This window comes from Symphalangus syndactylus, chromosome 3 (assembly GCF_028878055.3).
Source record: "Symphalangus syndactylus isolate Jambi chromosome 3, NHGRI_mSymSyn1-v2.1_pri, whole genome shotgun sequence".
Taxonomy (NCBI): Eukaryota; Metazoa; Chordata; class Mammalia; order Primates; family Hylobatidae; genus Symphalangus; species Symphalangus syndactylus.
The window spans coordinates 87,983,775-88,007,221 of record NC_072425.2 but is presented as its reverse complement, the minus strand read 5'-3'; the positions used below and the strand labels follow the sequence as shown (position 1 = coordinate 88,007,221).

General features: G+C 38.1%; 1 protein-coding gene across 1 annotated transcript in view; it reads left to right on the top strand.

The window, feature by feature from the left end:
- DNAH11 (dynein axonemal heavy chain 11) overlaps positions 1-23,447 on the top strand; it is a 366,891-nt gene that overhangs the window by 161,763 nt on the left and 181,681 nt on the right. Inside the window, exons 36-43 of the mRNA XM_055272477.2 lie at positions 1,336-1,474; positions 5,975-6,067; positions 7,688-7,882; positions 8,718-8,795; positions 10,953-11,089; positions 13,806-13,956; positions 14,989-15,137; positions 21,029-21,179. Coding sequence (XP_055128452.1) covers positions 1,336-1,474; positions 5,975-6,067; positions 7,688-7,882; positions 8,718-8,795; positions 10,953-11,089; positions 13,806-13,956; positions 14,989-15,137; positions 21,029-21,179 — 1,093 coding nt within the window. The remainder of the gene's footprint in view (positions 1-1,335; positions 1,475-5,974; positions 6,068-7,687; positions 7,883-8,717; positions 8,796-10,952; positions 11,090-13,805; positions 13,957-14,988; positions 15,138-21,028; positions 21,180-23,447) is intronic.

Below are 23,447 nucleotides of genomic sequence, written 5' to 3'. Positions count from 1 at the left end.
ACAGCATGTGCTTGAACTTCTGGGAACATCAGTCTGCCTCTCTGTAAAATGAAGATAAGAGGAGTGGGTACCTCATAGTGTTGTGGGGATTAAGTGAGAGAGTGCATAAAAAGATTTTAGCACCCAATATGGTATGAAATGCTCAGTAAAAATTAGTTGTCTCTATTAATGTAGATATAAAATACGTAGATATGCTAGCCTTTGCTCTCTCCATTTACTCTTCATCTTCTGGTGTCACGTGAAGAGTAATAAATGTGTGAAAAAATATGGGGTTAGTTTAGATAGAAGAGATACAGAATAACCTAGATCCAAAGATACTTTAAGGGTTAGATGTTTAGGATGAAAATTAGGTATGCATGAAGTAGACTACAGTTATATTTACAAAAACAGGTAGATAGGTATTATTGGAATGTATACTTTAACAAGTCTAAAATAATGAGCTTATTTATTTACTCTTCCTTCTTCTTTGCACTTGACTTCAGTTGAGTGGAATTTTTTCACACGTTGCTGTGAATAGCAATTGTCTTTGGAGAGGGACTTTTTGGAAGTCCCTCTCCAAAAGAAAGGGGATTTGAAGCTATGTTTTTATAAATGTCCCCTTTAAAAGTCTATCCAAGTTGGCCCTAGGCAGTGGTGTGCTGGCAGTGGCTGGCACAAGCTCTCAGTAGCTGATGGTTAAGTTTTCATGAATGTTCTGAGTTGGTTCTTTAGTTTAATGAAAACTAAATTATATCAACTTTTGATTCAATAAGTTGTATTAAAAACAAAGGTGATAAACATCCCGAACTGGTCACTTTATTTATTTTACTGGTATTTATGCTCTTGAGGTTATTTCTGTCTATTGTGTCTGTAAGGTGGTATACTTCTCAGCTCCACGTTTAGTGATATTGTGTTGGTATCTTGGAATCAGCCATGGTGAAAGGATTTATTCCATGGAAATAAGCAAATGCTATTTTCTAGACAGCCGGTTGTGAAAACATTAAGCAGCACACCATTAACCACAGGTAAAGCCTTGCCCCTTGCTCAAAACGTCATTATTACTCTTTCTGCAGTGACAACTTACACCAGAAGTTTACAGAATGTATTCATGGATTTTCTTTGGACTCCTACACCTGTGCTTCTGCCATTCCAGACTTTCTATCATTTTTTGTGTCCAGTAATGAGTGGACATTTTTTTAGTTGAAGTGAAGGGTCTTATTAGCTGTGATTGACAGACATAATTATGTTCTGCTTAGGAATGGTTGAAATGTTAGTACGAAATAATCACTTGATTTCAGTAATTTGTACTTATCACCTTGTCACATTTTAAAACTAAAATTCATATTTACTTTTTAGACCCTGTGCCATGGTGGCCCCTGACATTGAGCTGATCTGTGAAATCTTGTTAGTTGCTGAAGGTTTTGTGGATGCGCGTGCATTAGCCCGAAAGTTCATTACGTTGTACACGCTTTGCAAGGAGCTTCTCTCCAAGCAGGTGAGGGATCATTTGTTACATTTTCTTGTTTTTACATACCATTGAAAAGGCTTTTGAAGTATGGATTTTAGGTAATTTATCATTCAAATTACATTAGACATTAAAAATTTTTTGTTCTTAAAAAAATTCAATAGTTTGGGGGAATAGGTGTTTTTTGGTTACATGGATAAGTTCTGTAGTGGTAATTTTTGAGATCTTGGTGCACCTGAGGAGTGTACACTGTACCCAGTGTGTAGTCTTTTATCCCTCACCCACCTCCCACCTTTTCTCCCAAGTCCCTGTAGGCCATTATATCATTCTTATGCCTTTGCATCCTCATAGCTTGGCTCCCACTTTTAAGTGAGAACATACGATGTTTGGCTTTCCATTCCTGAGTTACTTCACTTAGAATAATGGTCTCCACCTCCATCCAGGTTGCTGCAAATGCCATTATTTCATGCCTTTTTATGACTGAGTAATATTCCATGGTGTATATATACCACATTTTCTTTATCCACTCATTGGCTGATGGACATTTAGGCTAGTGTATATTTTTGCAATTGCAAATTGTGCTTCTATAAATAGGCATGTGCAAGTGTCTTTTTCATATAATGACTACTTTTCCTCTGGGCAGATACCCAGTAGTGGGATTGCTGGATCAAATGGAGATTCCTTTAAAAACTAAAACTACCATTTCATTTGACGTTAGAAATATTTTTATATTTTCTATAAATTTTGGAAACCTTATTTTATAGTTTTTATTTTTTTCTGAAATTAAATTTGAGATATTTTAGTTCTGATATTTTATTTGTATTAATACTTTTTAAAATCACGGAGCTGTGTGATTTTAACTTTGTCAATTTTGTAATTATAAATGGAATTTTATGTTGCCTCCCTTTTTTCGTGAAAATATTATTTTCTAGTAAGATAGGGCAGGAGTGTTCATAAGAGTAAGATAAGGCTAATTTTCTGAAGAGTGTCTCAAGGAATGTTAAAATTATTGTCATTTATTGGTAATTCTTTATTTAAAGGTAGGGTTGACTGGTTTTTTGTTCTTTTAAATTTTTGCTCTACAATTTCCTTGTCTCTAAAATGGGTCAAATTTATATACTCTCTACTCTCTAACCATAAGCTTCTTGAAGATTTATTGAAGTTGCTGATAAGCCACAGAAATTACATATATATCAGCATCAATATTTTAAAATTCAGCCATATGGTCATTTTTGACTTTGGTCTTTTGATAACATTTCATTAATTACTGGTGACATTATTCTGTAGTCAAAATGAAAGTATCAAAATACCGCAGTTGCAACCATACAGTTACCTTACTGCCACGTATTCATTTTAACTTGCTCGTTGTTAAGGCAAAATATGGAATATGAGAGTGATTTATGTTGTCCTTTTAGTAACTGTGAATTTACATTGGGTAGGTGGAATCATAATTTTTAGCAACTGTCTCTGGATAGTAAGATTATGGGTATTTTTTTTTTCCTCATTCTTATAATCTTTTTTTTAATGAGCCTATTTTAATTTTATCATGGTAAAAAGTCAGAAGAAAAAATGTAATAGAGCCCAGGGAATGTGGAGTTTCAACTATATCCATTTTCAGTAGTAATATTTAAATATGTAATGAGCATCTAGTATAACTAATAATGTGCTTTTTGCTGACCATGTTGAATGGGTAAGATTCAAAACAAATGAAACAAACACCCAGATTTCTGACTTTGAAGAATGTAGGTAATTCAGTTTACATGACATAAAAATTGGGAGACAATGGAGAATGAAAAGATTTTCAGAGTTTTCAAGGAAGAAAGGAACCAATATTTATTGAATGGGTACTATGTGTTATGTTACAAAACCGTCAAAAGAAGTTTGCAAGTTTGATTTTATTAGCCCTGTTTTACATATGAGAAAGCTGAGCAAAACAACCTGTCCCAAGTCCATATAGCTAACAAGGGATAAGGGCAAGATTTGACTTCAGTTCTAATTCTCTCTAGGACACACCTGTAGCCAATTACAAGAGGAAGGTGTTTGGAGTACAGGTAGAACAAAGAAGGAAAGAGTTTGCTAACTCAGAAATGTCACAAATGAGCAAAAAGAAATCTGGCCAGGACAGAAGAGCTGGGTTAGGAACACCATTCAAGGATAACTTTCTGTGCTACAGAAATGGATTTGGGAAAAGAATCAGCAGACATTTTTGACCAATGGAATGATATAACGAAAATGGTGAAGATACTTTTAGCAATTTGCGTTGTTTAAATGTTTAGCAGAGGCACCAAGTCCTGTGAAATCTGTGGTCCAAAAATTTCTTCTGCATCCACTCCTTTTATTGTTACTGCAATAACTTAGCCACCTCCCATTGTTGCCCTCAAAGTTCTTATTCTCAGAAACACCATTTGACCCAGCAATCCCCTTTCTAGGTATATACCCAAAGGGTTATAAATCATTCTACTATAAAGACACATGCACACATATGTTTATTGCAGCACTATTTACAATAGCAAAGACTTGGAACCAACCCAAATGCCCATTAATGATAGACCGGATAAAGAAAATATGGTACATATACACCATGGAATACTATGCAGCCATAAAAAAGGATGAGTTCATGTCCTTTCCAGGGACATGGATGAGGATGGAAACCATCATTCTCAGCAAACTAATACAGGAACAGGAAACCAAAGGCCACATATTCTCACTCATAAGTAGGAGTTGAACAGTGAGAACATATGGGCACAAGGAGGGGAACATCACACCCTGGAGCCTGTCGGGGGGTGGAGGGCTAGGGGACTGATAGCATTAGGAGAAATACCTAATGTAGATAACAGGTTGATGGGTACAGCAATCCACCATGGTACATGTATACCTATGTAACAAACATGCACATTCTGCACATGTATCCTGGAACTTAAAAAACAACAGCAACAACAACGAAACCTCTGATTCTTTCCCCTCCCTTTCCTCTTCAAGCCTCAGCCTACTCCATCAGTGGCTTTCAAATGATCTTTACCATGACCCACAGTAAAAAATACTTCTTCTATTGCGACTCAGTGCATACACACATGTACAACCGAACCAAAAATTTCACCAAACACTTTTTACTTTTTTTTTTTTTTGAGATAGAGCCTCACTTTGTTACCGAGGCTGGAGTACAGTAATGTGATCATAGCTCACCACAGCCTCGACCTCCCTGGCTCAAGTGATCTTTCCATCTCAGCCTCCTAAGTAACTGAGACTCTAGGCGTGCACCATCACGCCCAGCTAATTTTTGTATTTTTTGCAGGGGTGGAGTTTCCCCCTGTTGCCCAGGCTGGTCTGGAACTCCTGGGCTGAAGCAATCTGCCCGCCTTAGCCTCCCAAAGTGCTGAGATGACAGGCATGAGCCACCACGCTCAGCCACTTTTTGCTCTTATTTGCATCACACCGTGGTGTTTTTCATTTTGTTCCACTTTATTACAGACAAAAATGATGTTCGAGGCCTACTAAATTGATTTTATTATCCACTGATGGAGTAAATGGGATATTTGTAATGTAATATTGTTTCACTGCCCACAAAAAATTTGTACTCACATTAATTCACTTTACTCCTACAACCACTTATAAAGTAGGTGGGTGCTTTTATCTGCCTTTTTATAGATGATGATTCTGAGGCTGTGGGAGGTAAAGTGTCTTTCCCACAGACACAGCTGAAAGACATTTGAGAGATGGGTTGTTACTATGTAGGTTGTAGCTGGACGGCGAAAGAGAAGGCTAGTCCGGTGTAAGCAGTTAGTTCATTAGGAATACCTTTACTGAGCACCTACCCTGTGCCATGCAAGACAAGAAGACAGTGAATATATGGGAAATAAGTTTATCATGAGAAAGAGCCGGAAGAAAAAATGTAATTGGACCCAGGGAGCATGGAGTTGCAATTTTATCCAATCTCAGAAGTAATATTCTGAGATCCTCTAGGAGCTCAGACCCTGTGGGAGGAGTCTTCATTAGGGCTAATGTTGTAGTCTCAAAAAAAGATAATTGAATCTTAATGACATGGTTTTTATTATATTATGTGCTGGCATCTAGGCAGAAGTGTCTGATTAAGAGGTGGAGTAATTGGGGACATTAGGGATCGAAGTCTGGGGAGAAGTAGAATACCAGGGCCCTTGATGAAACCAGCACGGGTGGAGAAATGTGCTTCTGGTTGGAGGTGAAAACATGGAATTTGCTGAGCTACTGAGTTAGCAGGTCTATTGAGAGAGTACAGCAAGGGAGGTGGATGGAGCCTTGGGCAAATACTGCAGTTAAGTTCTACGGAAAGAAGAGACTTGCTGACAGAGGCAAAAAAAAAAAGTGAAAGAAACAGGACGACACTACAGGGACATGATTTTCACAGTTTCAAAGAGCAGAAGAAAATAGTATTTTGAATCATTAAAGTGTGTATTTATCTGAACTCCTTTTTTAAAACTTTGAGCTCTAACCTCTGGAATGAGAATCTTATTCCCTCATACAATTTTTGAGAAAATAAACTTGTTTTGATTTTAGGATCATTATGATTGGGGACTTCGTGCTATTAAGTCTGTCTTGGTTGTGGCTGGATCTCTGAAACGAGGAGATAAAAATAGACCCGAAGATCAGGTACTGCAATGCTAATATGATTTTGTTGAGTGAGTAGCTGGCCAGCTTCACAGAAATGAAAGTATATGCCTGGATGGTGGGGCATGCACAGCACAACTTTTAAAAAGCATAACATCTGTTGTTAATGCAGGAAATTTGAGGATTGGCATTCCTTATAAGAGGTCACAAGTGGTCTTGAGTACAAAGATATGAATCTGGAAAAGAAAATGTGATTTTACAAGTACTTTTGAAATAGCCACAAAAAGTATTTTGACAGTCATAATCAAATAATTCAGTAATCACTGTTTGATTTCCTCTGAGGGACATTTAAGAAATCTGATTGAGTTGGGATATTAATCCTGGAAAGTCAGTGAATACATAATGGGAGAAAGAACATCCATTTCATGGGACATAAGATGGGCACGCAGAATGAAACAGGAAGGGTGGGTGCCTAACACCAATGAAATGCTTGATTGGTTGGTCAGAGCTGCTAGAGAAATGTTCTGCTCTCCTTCCGGGAGAGAAACAATAACAACACTTCATGAATTTTTCCCTTAAGTAGCCAGAGCAATGGATATGTGTTATCAGTCCATTTTCACTCTGTTACAAAGAACTACTTGAGACTGGGAAATTTATAAAGAGGTTTAATTGACTCACAGTTCCACAGGCTTAACAGGAAGCGTGACTGGGAGAACTCAGGAAACTGATGATCATGGAGGAAGGCAAGCGGGAAACACAGACCTTCTTCACATGGTGGCGGGAGAGAGAGAGAGTGAAGGGGAAAGTGCCACACACTTTTAAACCATCAGATCTCCTGAGAACAGCAAGGAGGAAATCCACCCCCTTGATGATCCAATCACCTCCCACTAAGCCCTCCTCCAATTTGACATGAGATTTGAGTGGGGACACAAATCCAAACCATATCAATACTTATCACCATGTGTATGTGCAATATGACTTTAGAAACAGCAAAAAAAAAAAAAAAAAAAAACTTCATCTGCTCTGTGTCCTTTTTTAAATTGAGAGATATTTATTACGTATTTTTCTACTTTGCCAATATTTCTCTCTTTTCCTCTTAATTTCCTCGTAATTTAGTATTAGGTCAAGATTTTCTTTCATTTATTTGTTCTCTTGCTTTTTAAAATTTTTGTTGGAATGCTTAGCTCTTTCTCTAAAAGTTATCCTGACGTTTAAGTTACTGCTTTTAAAATCTTTGGCTTACAGCCAAGATAGAACAACAACAACAAAACTAAAAATGTTTGAGATTATCATTCTAAGATTCTCAGAGTACTTTGGATAAAACGATCTGATGGGCTTGATTAATTTAAATTCTGGAGTTTGAGGATTCAAGAGAGAAGGCCCTTAGACTGTTTCTGAAGATCATTGGCAGGGAAGGAAAAGGCCTCCTTGCTGTTCTTATTCTAAAGATTGTCCATTGTATCAGTTCAGCCTTCTCATGTTCTGATGCATCAATTTTAAACATTTAACCTCCCTATTGATAGAATGCCATCTTAATGGAAAACAGTACCAATATCTCATGCTTCACATATGAGGATTAAAAATAACAAACATCTTTAGTTCTTTAGGTGTTTGTTAGACCTTGTATTGGCTTTTTTATAAAATGTTTTTTTTTTTTTCTAGGTACTCATGAGAGCATTAAGGGATTTCAATATGCCTAAAATAGTGACTGACGACATCCCAGTGTTTCTGGGCCTGGTCAGTGACCTGTTTCCAGCCCTGGATGTGCCCCGGAGGAGGAAGCTGCACTTTGAACAGATGGTCAGGCAGTCTACCCTGGAGCTCCGCCTGCAGCCTGAAGAGAGCTTCATCCTCAAAGTAAAAGGAGCATTTGCTTTTCATGGCAGCTGTTGGGATTGTCAGTGGAAATAATTGTGGCTAATTGATACTAAAGCAAGATGTTAACTTGTACCCTAACCTTAATAGGATCTTAATATGTGGTTTCAAGCATTTTCATATGGCAGGATGAAGTAAACATAAGTAAATATTTTAGTAGCCCCACTCTGTAAGGTGAAAACATAGATATGATTGTCACGGCTTTAAATATAAGCAAACTTTTAATTAGGTTACAAAATTTGTTGGTTCTTGGAGACATGCACTAAAAATTTACTTTGTTCTTTCCTCCTTTTTAGAGAACATTGGAAGTAAAATCATTAGTGCATGCTTTTAATGAGGGAAGAATGACAACATGTATGAGAATAACTTAGGTAGATATTATCTGACATATCAAAGCCTTCTGCATATTATTCAATTTGAATTCAGTGAATGCATGGATATTGAACACTATATACATTATCCATTGTAGATATTTTACAGGATATAAATCATTACTCAGTTGTAGATGGTGATTGGCTATGTACAGTGTCTGTTCAAAACTCATGAAGAGTTAATGATTTTTGTAAGTAACCCCTGCCATATACTGAGTACTGCATAAAATCATGGTTTGGCTTTAGTCTCAGCCCTGTGGTCTACGTGGGAGATCCAGGAAAAACTATACTTTTCATTTATGGTCTATTTTAACTTTCTCTGAACATACTGTTGTCAGTGGGGGCTGGCTTGGGTGTAAGGAAAGAAGAATTGGGCAAAAATGGTAGGTTATCTTTTTGTCACCAACTCATTAAAGGAAACCAGCAACCGGCTGTTTGCTCTGCAGGTTGTCCAGCTTGAGGAACTGTTGGCTGTGCGGCACTCGGTCTTTGTGGTTGGAAATGCAGGCACAGGAAAGAGTAAGGTATAGTAAATTGCCTAATAGCCTACAACTCTGGGAAGAACATTTGTTGTCATTGTGCTTCGGCCTATTTTCAATGCTACTCAAAAGAATTCCCCTCCATGAAGCCCACCATAATTTTGGGTCAGAATCTGAGACTGGAATCTTGCTACTTGATCAATTGACATTCTTTTCCTTTATACTGGGTCAGCGAGGGGAGAACAAGAAGCAAATAGAGCACTGCATTCACATAGGAAAAGCAAGCCAACATGAAGATTGAAGTTTCCACATGACATGTTCAGTATCAGGTGCAGGCATTTCGATATACACCATCCTACCTTATGCACCTTTCAATACATTTATGCTTGGATTCTTTTATCAAAGATAAACGTATTAAGAGACTGTGGAATAAGATATCTGGCTGGAAGATTGGATTGGCTCTAGCCACATTTATCAAACCTGTTTTCTTTTCCCAGTCATCCTTGATTCTCCTCCCCATATCATTCAGAGAAACAAACCCAAATATTTTCCTTCAGTGCTCCCTCAGAAATATAACCCTCTATATGGCCAAACAAAACCTAAAAATAAAAGGAAGTGGCAAAACCCACATTTTTGAGGTACCTATTACATGCTGTGCTAGGTGCATAATGTATGATTTACTCTGCACAACAATGATATACTATGAGTATTATTATCCCCATTTTTAGTTCACTGCTTGATTTTGTTTGGTCTTACTGACAGTCCTGGCAACATACTTATTTTCTTGGTTGGCAGACGGTGTATGCAGAACTGCATGCATTTTAATTCAGGATGCTTGGGTATAAACATACTTGGTAGCCAATAGCTAAAAATAATCAGATTGAGCATATGAGATTTTAGAGGATGGCAGTATATGGAACTAGCCAGTATTTAGATCAGAACCCAAAGTGGAACAACTGTAAGAAAAAAGAATCTCTGTATAGACATTTTTCTAGTGAAAAATATAATAAATGAAATATTAAAGTAGATAACTGATAGACCTGTAATTATTTTGTTAGAGTAAGTTACAGATGTAGGCCACAGTTCAAGGAAGGATAAAATTAAATTCTATACTTTCCAGTAGATTAATGGTTTCTAAAAATATAAGCTTAATATTCCTAAGGCATTTACTTTCTTTCTTCTAGTCTTCACCATTTCTGTTCTACTCAACAGGTACGTAACCCAAGATGCCCGGAGCACTGCAGCTCAGGGAGACGTTCTTTAGCATCTTATCATTTCAAAGTGTTTGCCAATTGTTTATCAGTTTTTCAAAACCCCTGTGAGTAGGTCAGCATTATAAATATCTAAGACAAAAGCCACAGCTTTTCGAAGAAGCAAAAGGGAGAGTTAGGGCAGATATTTGAGTTAAAGTATCAATTAATGGAATAAACATACACTGAGCACCTGTTCTGTGAGTTCTCATTCTCAAGGCTTTTCCTCAATTATCAGGATCAGGGTTTGTCAACCTCAGCGCTGTTGACATTCTGGACTTGACAAGTCTGCTGTAGGAGGCTATCCTGTGCATTGAAAGATATTTAGCAACCTCCCTGGTCTCTATCCACCAGATGTCCAGAAGCTGCTTCCCCCTTCTTCCCCCAAGTCTGTTTTTGAGAACCACTGCCCTAAGTCTCTAGGTCTCAAGGCATGGCCAGGCCAGTATCATTTGCATCAGCTGGGCCCTTGTTGGAACTGTACATTACTGGCCCCACCTCAGACCTACTGAAATAGAAGCTCTTGGATTGGGATCAGCAATCTGTATTTTAATACCCTCCAAACGATTCTGATGTAGGCTACATTTTGAGAAAAACCAAACTTGCTGATTCAGGCAGGGTAGATTTTGTAATCAACATGAATGCTTATTTATGTATGGTCCTCCACTTTGCACACATGATTAAAAATCTCAAATGAGAAAGTGACTCCCTTTAGTCTAAATAGTTCAAAGAGTCAAGTGAACTGATTCTGTCTTGCTGAGTATTTGTAAGATGAAGCTTTTCAGGATGGTAATGGGAATGCACATATGTGCATTTTTCCCCTTCTCGATCTTAGCACACACAGAGCATCTAGGAACATATAATGAATAAGGGAAACTCTTCAGAAATCTTTTACTTTCCATTTGGCTTATGTCAGTATTAATGTTTTTGGCTCTTTCCTCCTTCCCCTCAGATTTTGAGAACATTGAACCGAACATATGTTAACATGAAACAGAAGCCGGTTTGGAATGACTTAAACCCTAAAGCTGTGACAACAGATGAACTCTTTGGTTTCATACATCATGCTACCCGAGAATGGAAAGATGGCAAGTAGTATTTCCCCTTTAGAAGTGCTCAATTTTTTTTTCTATCCAGAAAGCCGTTTTTCAGTACAAGCCAATTTTAGTCATAGTCACAGACTTTCTGTTTATGTGTTGGCATTATTGGAAATATAGCAGATCACAACAGCATTTATAATGTATAAATTAAAACTAGATTTGAATAAGTACTTGATTTGCATTCAGCAGATTTGCACTCAGAGCTGTTGTATTTTATCCCACGTCAATTATGTCAGGGCTCCCTGTAAATCAGGAGTGAAGTCAACATGAATGCCTCAGGAAACATCTATAAAGTACCTGATATGAGACACTGAAGTTCAGGCAGACATTATTCCAGGTGCCAGGGACAAAAGTCAATAGGGCATGTTTCCTGCCCTGAGAGTATTTGTAAGCAAACAGATCCCTTTGTGACAATCTGTTAAGATTTCCTGTTACAGTAAATGCGCTACCCTTGGCATCATCCTTGAGGCCTCTCTCCCTCTCACACCCTACATCCAACCTCACAGCAAATCCTATAGGCTTTGCCTTCAAAATGTACATGAATTCCAGTTCTTCTCACCTTCTCCCTAGATGCCACATTAGTCAAAGCCGCCATCATGTCTCGCCTGTACTACCGCAGTGGGTAATCTCCTCCTGCTGGTTTCCCTGCAGTTCATTTGACCTAAAGCAGACAGAGGGTCTTCAAATGTTACTTCTCTGCTTTTGATTTCTAGTAGGTTCCAATCACCTTTAGAATCCAACCTTTTCCATGGCTTATAAGGCTCTGTGTGATTGGATCCCTGCCCCTGTCCCCAAATCCCACCATCTCTGACTTCATTTCCCACCACTTAACTATAATCCATTCATTCTGGCCTCTTTGCTATTCGTTGAACTTGCTCCCATCACGGGACCTCAGCACCTCATGTTCCTGCCATCGGCAACACTCTTCTGGATGCCTGCATGACTTGCTCCCTTATTTCAGCATCTGGTCAAATGTCATATCAGAGAAGACTTCCCTGATGGCAGATCTAAAGTAGAAATACAAATCAAAATCACAATGAGATAGAATCTCATACCAGTCAGAAAGACTATTATGAAAAAGTCAAATGATGATGGTGAGGCCGTGGAGAAAAGGGACCGCTTGTAGACTTGTTGGGAATGTAAATAAGTTCAGTCACTGTGGAAAGCAGTTTGGAGATTTCTCAAAAAATTTAAAACAGAACTACCATTTGATCCAGCAATCCCATTATTGGGTATATACCTAAAGGAAAACAAATTGTTCTACCAAAAAGACACATTCACTCGTATGTTCACTGCAGCACTATTCACAATAGCAAAGACATGGAATCAACCTAAGTGCCCATTAATCATGGATTAAAGAAAACATGGTACATATACGCCATGGAATACTATGTAGCCATAAAAAAGAACAACATCATTTTTTTTCAGCAGCATGGATGTAGCTGGAGGCCATTATCCTAAGTGAATTAATGCTGAAACAGGAAACCAAATACTGCACGTTCTCATTCACAAGTGGGAGCTAAACATTGGGTACATGTGGACATAAAGATGGGAACCATTGACACTGAGGCCTACTAGAGGTGGGAGGGAAGGAGAGGAGCAGGGGATGAAAAACTACCTGTTGGTTACTATGCTTACTACCTGGACGATGGCACCATTTGTATCCCAAACCTCAATGTCACACAGTATACCCATGCAACAAACCTGCATGTGTATCATCTGAACCTAAAATAAAAGTTGAAATTTGAAAAATAGTAATAATAAAACAGGACACCCTTCATCATTCTCTGTCCTCTCGTCTTGTATACACTCTTTTTTCTGTGGGACGGTTTTTACTGTCTCCACCTAGCTTCTGTCTTTTTGTAAAGAACTATGGCAGGGAGAGAACCGTATCTGTTTAGGCTGAAAAACTGTGGAAACTGTTCAAATCAGTGACTATTAGAAAAGTTTGCTGGCTGCTATATGAATCATGGTGGCAAGTTCCATTAGATACTGTCACTTTTGGCACAAAATACTTCACAGAGGAAACATTCTAGATTCATGCATCAAAGCAGTTTTGTTCACAATGCTATTAGATTTACTAGAGCTTGAAAAATTTGCAACTCTTAAATATGTCACAACAAATACACAATGCTTAGATATGTAGTAATGGCAAAAAGGACTGTAGATTTAAAATGTTTTTGCCTATACATCTTGTTAAGGAATGATGAGTTAGTATCCCAGTGAACACATTTCTGTAAGAGATGTATAGTGCTTCTGAATGCTTTAGCTTCAGAATTATGTCCTTGCAAATTGTTATAGAAAAATGGAGAAAGGTGAAATAAACAAATATTTGATCTAAAATGGATACTGAACATATGTGTATGAAGAAGGATCATGTCTTCAGTTGGTGTAAGTTTTGAGTTTTATGTATGTTACCTTCTATAAATCCCCACAACTGTTCATGAAGGAAGGTTTTTGTTATCTCTGTTTGGCATATGGGAAGCTCAGTCGTGGAAGTTAAGGATCCTTCTCAGTGAGGTGAAGCTTACACATTGGTAAATAATAGAGCTGGATCTGGAACCCATGTGTGGCTCAAAAGGTGTTACACACTGCCCGCAAGAAAGAGGCAGCAAAATCGTTTTTATTTAGTTAATAAAAGAGTTTCCAAGATGAATAATACCAATCTATCATAGAAATAAACAGCACTCAACTACATTATGTATTAGGATTGTTTACTCTTATTTTATAGGTCTCTTCTCATCCATTCTACGAGAACAAGCAAATCTTAAGCATGATGGACCAAAATGGATGGTCCTGGATGGCGATATTGACCCCATGTGGATTGAATCACTTAATACTGTAATGGATGATAACAAGGTGAGTAAAACTTCAGTTCTAAACCTTAAATATAACATCCTGAGTGTATTAAGAGTTCCATTCGCTTGTTGATGTTAATACTAGTTTTTGCTCATTAACCTGGGATTCCTTATGTAATTATTATTTCGATAAGTGTTGCTTTCCTGATAATTTTCTTAATTTCACCATTAAAGAATTTCAAGGAATATGTTCTCTTTGTTTCTTTGAATTCAACCACCTTTACTGAGAGTTAGATACAGATCTAAGAATTTAGTTTACAGATCTTACCACTTTCTAAGAGGTAGGCGTAAATTATTATATCTTGTCATCTTTGATTAAGTATAAATACTTAGACAATGAAAGAACAGGTTTGTGCCATATGATAATTGAAATTAACTAGTTCCTATGGCTACGGATTGAGTTAAAATGTTTTCCCAAGCTTTTTTGCCACAGTTGATTCAGCATTCCCAGCAAAAACAAAAGGTGATGGTACAGGTCTGTGAGATATCATTCAAGCAACCCAGGGTCTATTGTTAGGGTCAGGAGAGAGAAATCAGTAATCATCACTACTCCAGAGTAGATTTAGTAACCACCTTAAATTAACAGTAATTACTGCTGACTCAACTGAGACACTGTTCATCATAAAATACAGGTTTGGGATCTTTATACTTGTATAAGTTTCTTTGGACAATTGATAATTGTGGTATTTCAGATTCTAAAGAAAAGTTTTTATATGCTATTCAGGTCCTTTCATGTGATTAATTTTTACAATAAATGTCTTATATTTGGCTTAGTAATAAAATTACTTCAATTATGTAAAGGTTGGCATTCACAAGTCCATTTAGGTGAGTTTGTTCCTCAAGCGTCAGTCAGGTCATCTCAGGGGTGAGCTTAGATCTTTATTCAGACTGCACTTCTGATTCAGGACAATGAGTGCACAGCCTGTGGTACTTCTGGTAGGGGAAAGTACTCGTTGATTCCGGATGTTTGCGGCATTGCTTTTGCCCATGGGTGACAGTGTGCCTCTGCGCACCGCTGTGCTGCTCACTCCAGGTGCTGACCCTCGCCAGCAATGAGCGCATCGCCCTCACTCCCTTCATGAGGCTTCTGTTTGAGATACATCACTTAAGGAGCGCAACCCCGGCCACTGTTTCCAGAGCTGGTATTCTGTATGTGAACCCACAAGATCTGGGCTGGAATCCGTGAGTATTTCTTTTTGGTTTATTGTAGTAAATTGTATGTAACATAACATTTACCATTTTTATAATTTTTGCTTAAGCACATTCATGTTGTTGCACAGTTATCACCACCATCCATCTCTGGAAGTTTTTTATCTTCCCAAAGTGAAACTCTTTATCCATTAAACAATAACACCTCATTCTCCCCTCCTCCGAGCTCTTGGCAACCTTCATTCTACTTTCTATCTCTATGAATTAGACTACTCTAGGTACCTCATATAAATGGAATCATACAGTGTTTGTCTTTTGGTGACAGGTTTATTTCACTTAGCATAATGTCTTCAGAGTTTACCCACGTGGCAGCATATTGCAGTATTTCCTTTTTTAAGGCTGAATAATACTCCATTATGTGTACATACCATATTTTGTTTACCCATTCATCTATAAATGAACACTTGGGTTTCTTCTACCTTTTGGCTATTGTGAATAATGCTGCCGTAAACATGGGTGTACAAATATCTCTTCAAGACCCTGCTTTCCATTCTTTCGGGTAGAACTCAGAAGAAGAATTTCTAGATCATATGTTAATTCTAATTTTAATTTTTTGAGAAACTGACACATTGTTTTCCACAGCTGCTACCCGTTTATATTCCCACCAACAGTGTACGAGGTTTCTAGTCTCTCTGCACCTGTGCTAGCTCTTGTTATTTTCCTTTTTTCTAACAGTGGCCATGCTAATGGGCATGAGGTGATAGCTCATTTTAATTTGCAATTCCCTGATGATTAGTGATGTTGAACATCTTTTCATGTGCTTATTGGCAGTTTGTATGTCTTCTTTGGAAAAATGTTCATGTAAGTTCTTTGCCCAGTTTTTAATCAGTGCTTTTTCAAATTGTGCCTGGATCTTGTTAAAATCTTAGTATAAAATTCTAAATATCTATATGCTCACTTGAAGGTATTAGCAATTACATTTAAGGCTAATTAATTAGGCTAATTAAAAGATAATTAAGTTAGCACTGGAATGCCTTTGTCATTTTTACTTGGACATTACCTGGTTCACATACCTTGAAGATGTTAAGAACTCAGTAAATATTTGTTGAATAAGTGAATAAATAATGAAAGCTGATATGGAACACTTATATAAAAAGAAATCATTTTGATTATGTTTGTTTGCATGTATATATACTATGCATACATGAACAGTTGTAATGCTTTGATTTAGAGCAACTTTATGGTGCCCAGTTGCTTACTCCTCAAATGCTTACATTTTCTACAGTTCATCCTGGTTGTAACTTGTCACCTCCAGCATCTGCACTTCGAACCGTAGGAATTGCTGAGCTCTGCCAGTGAACCCATGCTTGTGCCTGGCATGCTTCTTATGTCAGAAATCTTCTGTTTACCTCTCTGGACACACTCTCCATCCTTCTCACCCTCTTTTGTGGTCTGTATGGACCACATTAGTGGGCTCCTTGCCTTCCAGCTTCTGGTTGGTTTGGCCAATGAAGAATCCTGGCAGGAAGTGAGAGGGAGAGAGGACAGTGAGGTCAGGCTGTTTATTCTCCTTCCCAACAGGGTCATGTCAGGATGGTTCTGTCCCTCTGACTGCAGGTCACAGCTCTTCTTATATCTCTCCATTAAGGCTCTTTCCTTCCAGGTTCTGGCAGTCCTTCATTCTCTTGTCCCTCCAGGCATAGGTACAATAACCATTCCTTGTGATTACCCTTTTGGCGTGGTACTGTCCCTTCCACTTTCTCTACTTCTTGCCCACACTTCTGTGACTAGTCCTTTTATTGATCCTTCCCTTATTATCCTGATTTGGGGATGACATCTGTTTCCTGCCAGATGTCTAACTGATGTATTTCTTCAGGCTGCCTTTCCTGTGTGTACTGACATGCTCGCTAAAAGTCTCATTCCTTACCTCTACAGTGTAGTAGAGCCATGCCCAGGCTTTTGCTTTTGACAAAGCCTTTATTGGATGTGTTTTGGGGAAGGAGTGATTTTCAAAAGTCTTAAATGGGGTGTTTTCCTTGGGATCATAACTCCTTTCCACACCTAGGATTCTGTCTCTTGGGATGCTTCTATTGGTTGGGAGCTACCTGAGGGAGTCTCTCCAGCAGCCCTGACTCCCTCTGTACAGAGAACCCAGGCACCACAGTGCATGGCGGCATTCATTTCCTTCGTGAGACCTCTTACCCCTCCTGGGTGTGCTCTGATTTCAGTAGTGAACCTCACAGCTCCCAAGGCGTATGTAATTCAATCTCAGTCCTATCCTGTGGAGATTTGTGCTAACAAAAGCTTGATCCAAATCCCTAAAGAAGGACTTCATGCAATACATCAAAGGTCACGGGTTGGCTAAAGAGACACCCAATTTATATTCCTAAGAGAGTTAAACAACTCTATCTTCACCATTAGATTTTACTTTTGGGTTTTTTGTTTGTTTGTTTTATCCAGAATTAATGGGTAGATGTTAATGTTCGTATGTGTGCCCAAAGAATTCATCCAGGTCATTTTCCAAAATAATGGAAATCTTCTCTAGAAGGCATTTTTGTATTTTCACCTCCTATTGCAATAAACTTTCAGTAAGTCACGAAATGGCTATTTTAGGATAAAGGATATTTTTTCCTCTCCAGAGTTATTGGAGACCTTAACATCTTACTTTAATGTCATTAGCAAAATGATAGCTTTATACATATTAATTCATTTAATACTCAGTTACCTTCTGAGATAGACATAATTATTAGCCCAATTTTCCAAGCAAATCTCTTAAGTCTCAGTTTTCATCAGTGTTTTTTTCAGAGTCAGAACTTTGAAATAAAGTTCAAAACTATAGAAAAGTTGGAAAGGTAGTACAATGCGCAGCCAGAGACGCTTTTCCTGCAATCACTAACCATTTTACTACCTTTACTTTCTCTCTTTCTCTTTCTCTGGCATAGAGGCACATTTTCTACTTTTATTAATTTTTGCTGAAATATATGAAAGTTGGAGACATTAAGACACATCATCCCTAAGTCTGATTACAAAAGACTAGATACTGCTACATGACTCTTGGAAGCCACAACTTTAAATCATACTCTTTCTTCTGTTACTTGAGCTTAAAATATTCTTCTGGCTTTGTATCACTAATACTTTCACCTGTCTCAAATGAACTTATTGTCTTCTGTCCCTACAATCCCACCATCTCATCTTTGGATACAGTATATGCTTACAAACATGCAACTTCAGAAATAATTGGTATACACTGCTACTCAGCATGTACTGCTAATGTCTGCCATTTTTCCAGGCCATGGTGAATGACAGAGAACTTGAAGCTTGCTCTGAGGGTAGACTTAAAGTCTGTTCAATTCCTTCTATCCTATACAACAGGATCCAACCCCAGAGGCCTGAGTAATAAATAAAAAGTTTTCAGAGGTCTGAGAACTTTGGCTACTCTAGAAAGTTTAGAAACCACACGGTTATAGACTTCACTTGATAAACCTGGAACAGTTCTGCAGGAAGGAGGAACAACTGAGCTGTTGATAGGAGGACTCATTTGCAAATTCTGGAAAGCCAAAATTCTCTGTTAATGACCTGCATATTGCCATTAAGATGATACATTGGGGCATTACAATGTAGCCATTTCCTGAGGTGGGACACCAATGTGGGTGGTCTTTTCTGTGGGCAAGGAAAAAATATGCCATTTTAGTATGCCATTTGCAATTGTATATAATAGTAGTCATGTTCCACATCTATCACATCTTATAAAAATCATAAGGAACTTTTTATACGAAGCAGTATTGCAAGATTGTACACAAATGCAGCTCTGTAGCTTCAGTGTTTGCTGAAGGTAACAGTTTCTCCCTCTAAATTTACTGTCTTTTAATGTCTATTTTATTCCTAAGCTATGAAAGTTTAGCAATAATTTCTACATAAGTTTTTAAACTGTGCAGCAACATAGCCATTTTTAGTCTGTATCCTATGCTATGTGGTGTGGTTGATCCCTAGTAGAGGTAATTTATCTGATTCCCCCCAACCCCCACTTTTTTTTCTCTCAAGCAGAATCAGCTCTTACCACATCTTGTGCTTTGTTTCGACTGACTTTTTTCTGGAGCACCTCTCACTTGTGGAAGTAATTTGTGCAAAAGCATCATTTGCTAGTGGGATCAGTAGATTTTCTCTGAGACTTTAGTTGCTGCTGATGTGACTCCATGAAGTCGCTATTACCTGCACCCTAAGTGCAAAGCCCACTTCTTCCTTCTGGGCTATTTTTTTTAAGTTACTGCTCCTAGTAATCCTTGCAATGGCTTTCTGTTCCCACAGAAACGTGGAAGAAACTTTGTTGGGAAGTGGGGTGTGGGTTTTGTTATATCTATCAGAATCCAGGATGCCAACTCTTGTGCCCAATAGGACGCTACTGCCTTTAGGAGAAACATAGGGAGACGGAGCCATGATCTAAACCTGAGTTTCTGAATGCCATCAACTCTGTACTAATGAGTAACATTTATTGATAATTTATTTGTCAGATGCTAATGTAAGCACTTTGTACATGCAAACTTACATAATCCTCAGAACCACCCCAGGAGGTTCATATTATTACCATCTCCATTTACAGAGGAGAAAGTTGAGGCACAGAGAGGTTAAGTAACTTGCTCAAGGTAACACATTTAAAAAATGGTGGAACCAAGTTGCATATCCAGGCAGTTTCACTTTAGACTTTCCTTTCCCTGAGCAATCCTCTTTCGCCTCTTCTTGATAAGCTCTAGATACAAAGATTCCACTTTCCACTCTGGCAGCTGATATGGGGTAAAATCAGTAGCTGAGAGGGTGGCCTTCATTCCTTTGTCCCCAGGCACTGACACCTGCTTTCCATCGTTCCGCAGTTCCCACTGTCACTACCACACAGAGACACTCTATCAGGTTACTCTTATGCAATTGGACTTCTACTGAAAACCGTTTTTCTTGGACCTGAAAAAGTTTTGACAGTTGACATTTGATAAATTTCATCAGAGTGTAACATAGCTAGCCATTTAATAAACTCTATTGTGAAGCCTTGAGAAAAGTGAAAGGAGCCGTTTGTCAGATAATCATCTTGCCTTAATGTCTCCTGATGCTCAAAATGCAAGGTGTAGCTGAAATTGACCTGTGGCCATACTGCTTCTCTGCTGGCTGCTAAATGTATTTATTCCCCCTGCTTCATCCTAAATGAGAACTTTCTGAGGGATTATTTTTAGCTTAACATCATACATTTTTGCCCTATAGACTACTACAGGTGCTACTAAGTCATGCTTTGTTTTACTGATAAGTGTTATTTTACTAATACATTAAGGATATTTAATGTATCAGATTACACACACACACACACACACACACACACACACACACACACGCCCACACCCAAGCATGAAACGCCATATCAGAGCCACCTATTGGAAACTCGTTAGTGGCTATCAGATTGGAGTTACATTCAGTCCATTGAAAAAGGAGACACTTTGAAATAGCCCCTGTGGAATTTTCATCTTTTTATTTGTAACTGATTTCTCATTACTAAATAATTGATGCCAAGATTAATCAAGAAAAATCGCTAGCTGTTTTCATAAATAAGGCCTACACTATAGGAATAGTTTCGGCCCTTCAGGAAGTGACATACTGCACTTCCTCATAAATGCTCGGTAATGGTCTACTTATATTCCATTATGTTTGGCTTCTAAGTGCTATTAGGAGTTTCTTTTACAGTCTTTTCATTAAGGTAAAATGGCCATTAAAACAAGTTTTTAAAGGGCCATTTTAAAATATTTGCAGTTTGAAAAATGGAATGAACTCACTAAACGTGTCCCTGAAGTGTTGCACCAAGCTGTGTTGAAGGAGGAAGCTTTTGACTTGGTGAAATTCTGCTTTTCAAGCCTAGTGTTCAATAAAAGCTTTTCTGTGTTCCTTTTCAGGTATGTGGCCAGTTGGATAGACAGAAGGCGGCATCAATCAGAAAAGGCCAATTTGACTATTCTTTTTGATAAATATGTCCCCGCATGCTTGGATAAACTGAGAACAAGCTTTAAAACCATCACTTCAATTCCTGAGAGTAGCCTGGTGCAGGTTGGTCTTCGGTTACGCCATTTAACGTTCCAGTCCTGATGCGGTAGTGTTTGCTGATCAAGCCAACAGAAGTTCTTGCTTGCCCAAGAAAATGAGAAGATCTCTGGAACTGTTATATTGCTCCAACCCTCTTGCCCCCTCCCCCACCCCCCATGTTCCCTGGAGCTTTTTGCAAACCTCCATCACATTCTGTTAGCGTTTAAGTTTGTGCTCTCCTTCTTTTCACAGTCTTGTGAAAGAAGGTTGGAACCATGTTTTACTGATTTATTTTTAATATCCCCAGATAGCTCTTAGCACATAGTAGGTGCCAGATATGTGTTTGTTGAATCATTGTGTTCCTTTCCAGTGTCTTTGCACAGAATTAGAAGAACAAAGTTGCAATAGCTTTATTTATTTTTCTGGTTCCTAAGTGACTTGCCCAGAGAAGGTACTCAGTATGTTTTCTAATAAAACAAATTTGTGCAATTAAAGATGCCAGCCAGTGAGTAAGAGAAAGCCTCCGAATTCTACCACCTAGGTGCCACCACTCACAGACGTCCGCCTCCCAAAAAATATTCATGGAGGAGTGTCAGTCTGGTTGAAGAGTTCATAATATCCCAGGGATATATTTTTTCTCATCTTCATCTTGAGACAGCTGCTAAGAGCGAAGGATACATATGATATGTTGTTATGGAAGCCAATGAAAATAATTCACAGCACACAGAAATGAAGGCTGTGATCTTAATCTCAGCTTGAAGAAAAACTATCCCCAGCCCTTACAAGTAAAAAACTTCACGAAAAGGTTTACAATTAGAAATCCCCCACACCCTTTTTTTCCTATAGGAGCAAAATTGCTTTCTAAGTACTGTGTTACCATTAAGTGAGTGTGTTACCAAATTTGTTTGACACAAAATTAGAAATAGTCACAAGCATAATAAGAAGAGAAAGTTCAGGTTCTTGGATAATTCACACACCAATTAAATAAACGATAGTCTTCAACAGTAATTATCTGAGGTATAATTTATTTCCGAAAGCAGGGCTGAATTTATTCATTATGAATTAATTATGTAGTTAGCCTAATTAGACTTCCTCTGGTGTAATACTTGCAAAAAAGCATGATCATGTTCTTTCTCAAGTTGACTTGTGTATTTGTGTGATTCTCTGTGGTGTGAACTCTTCCGTTCAAGAGTAGTGTGAAAATAGGTCAGTAGGAATTAATATGACTTCTGCTCTACTTCTTTCTTTCGCTGTATTCAGAAATGGCATTTAATTTTTAGCTCCTTTTAAGCTGTTGTTTTATTGAGTAATTTCTCTTCTGTGGTTACTGATAATGGAAATTTGAGACAAAAATGAGTATAAGAAGATAGTAACCTAAAATGGCTATCTTGAGAAATTAATGCACTCTTGTTTTCTGATATATGACGCCTCTTTAAGTTTGGTAAGGTTTATTAACTCTTTCAGATTACGCATTAAAGTATGTTAAGTGCTGACACAGAACTCAAAATGTTTTTCAAGTACTGTGGGAGAAAATAGAAGAAACATATAGCCTTATTCGTGTGTTCATCTCAGCCAATAGCGTCACGTCGAGACCCTTCAGTCTTTTTTGTTTTGATTTCAACAGTTCCTTAGAATAACATGGCTTCTACTAAAAAATAACAAAGCCTCAGAGTTTTACACTGTTTTTCTTAATAGCAAATTGGTGAGTTTTATTCTATTAAAAGGTTATTTCAAATTGGCAAATGTGGCACAACGTGAAATAATGGAAATCAAGAAAGAAGATTAAAGAATATAATAGGTGCTCAACAATTTAAATGAAAAATATTTCCCCATCTTCTGTGGCAAGGAAGGAAAGGCATACACACAGTGCTGACCTGATCTGTGATCGCTTGCGTTGCTGTGTGTGTAATAGACATGAAAATCTATCGTTGCTTGCAAAAACTGGGGGAAGAGTCTCTTGAGTTTTTACGATCTGTAACAGTGCTAATTAATGACAACTTTCTGTGCTTCAGAGAACTAGTCCAAAAACCTGTTCATTACTGGTTATTATTTCACATGGTGAAGGCCTCTGCAGCAGCCGCGTTCCCCTCATTGCTGACGCAACTGCCCTAAGCATGGGCTAGGTACATTAGGACCTCCCAGCATGTTGCCATTTCACCTGGAGGATATGAAGAACACGTTCCTGAGTTCCTGAACAGCATTTCTTTCAAGGTTAAATTTAGTTCGGTGTCCAAAAAACTGCCACAGGCTTAAGCTGCCAGTCCAACATTCTAAATTTATGACAACAGGTGG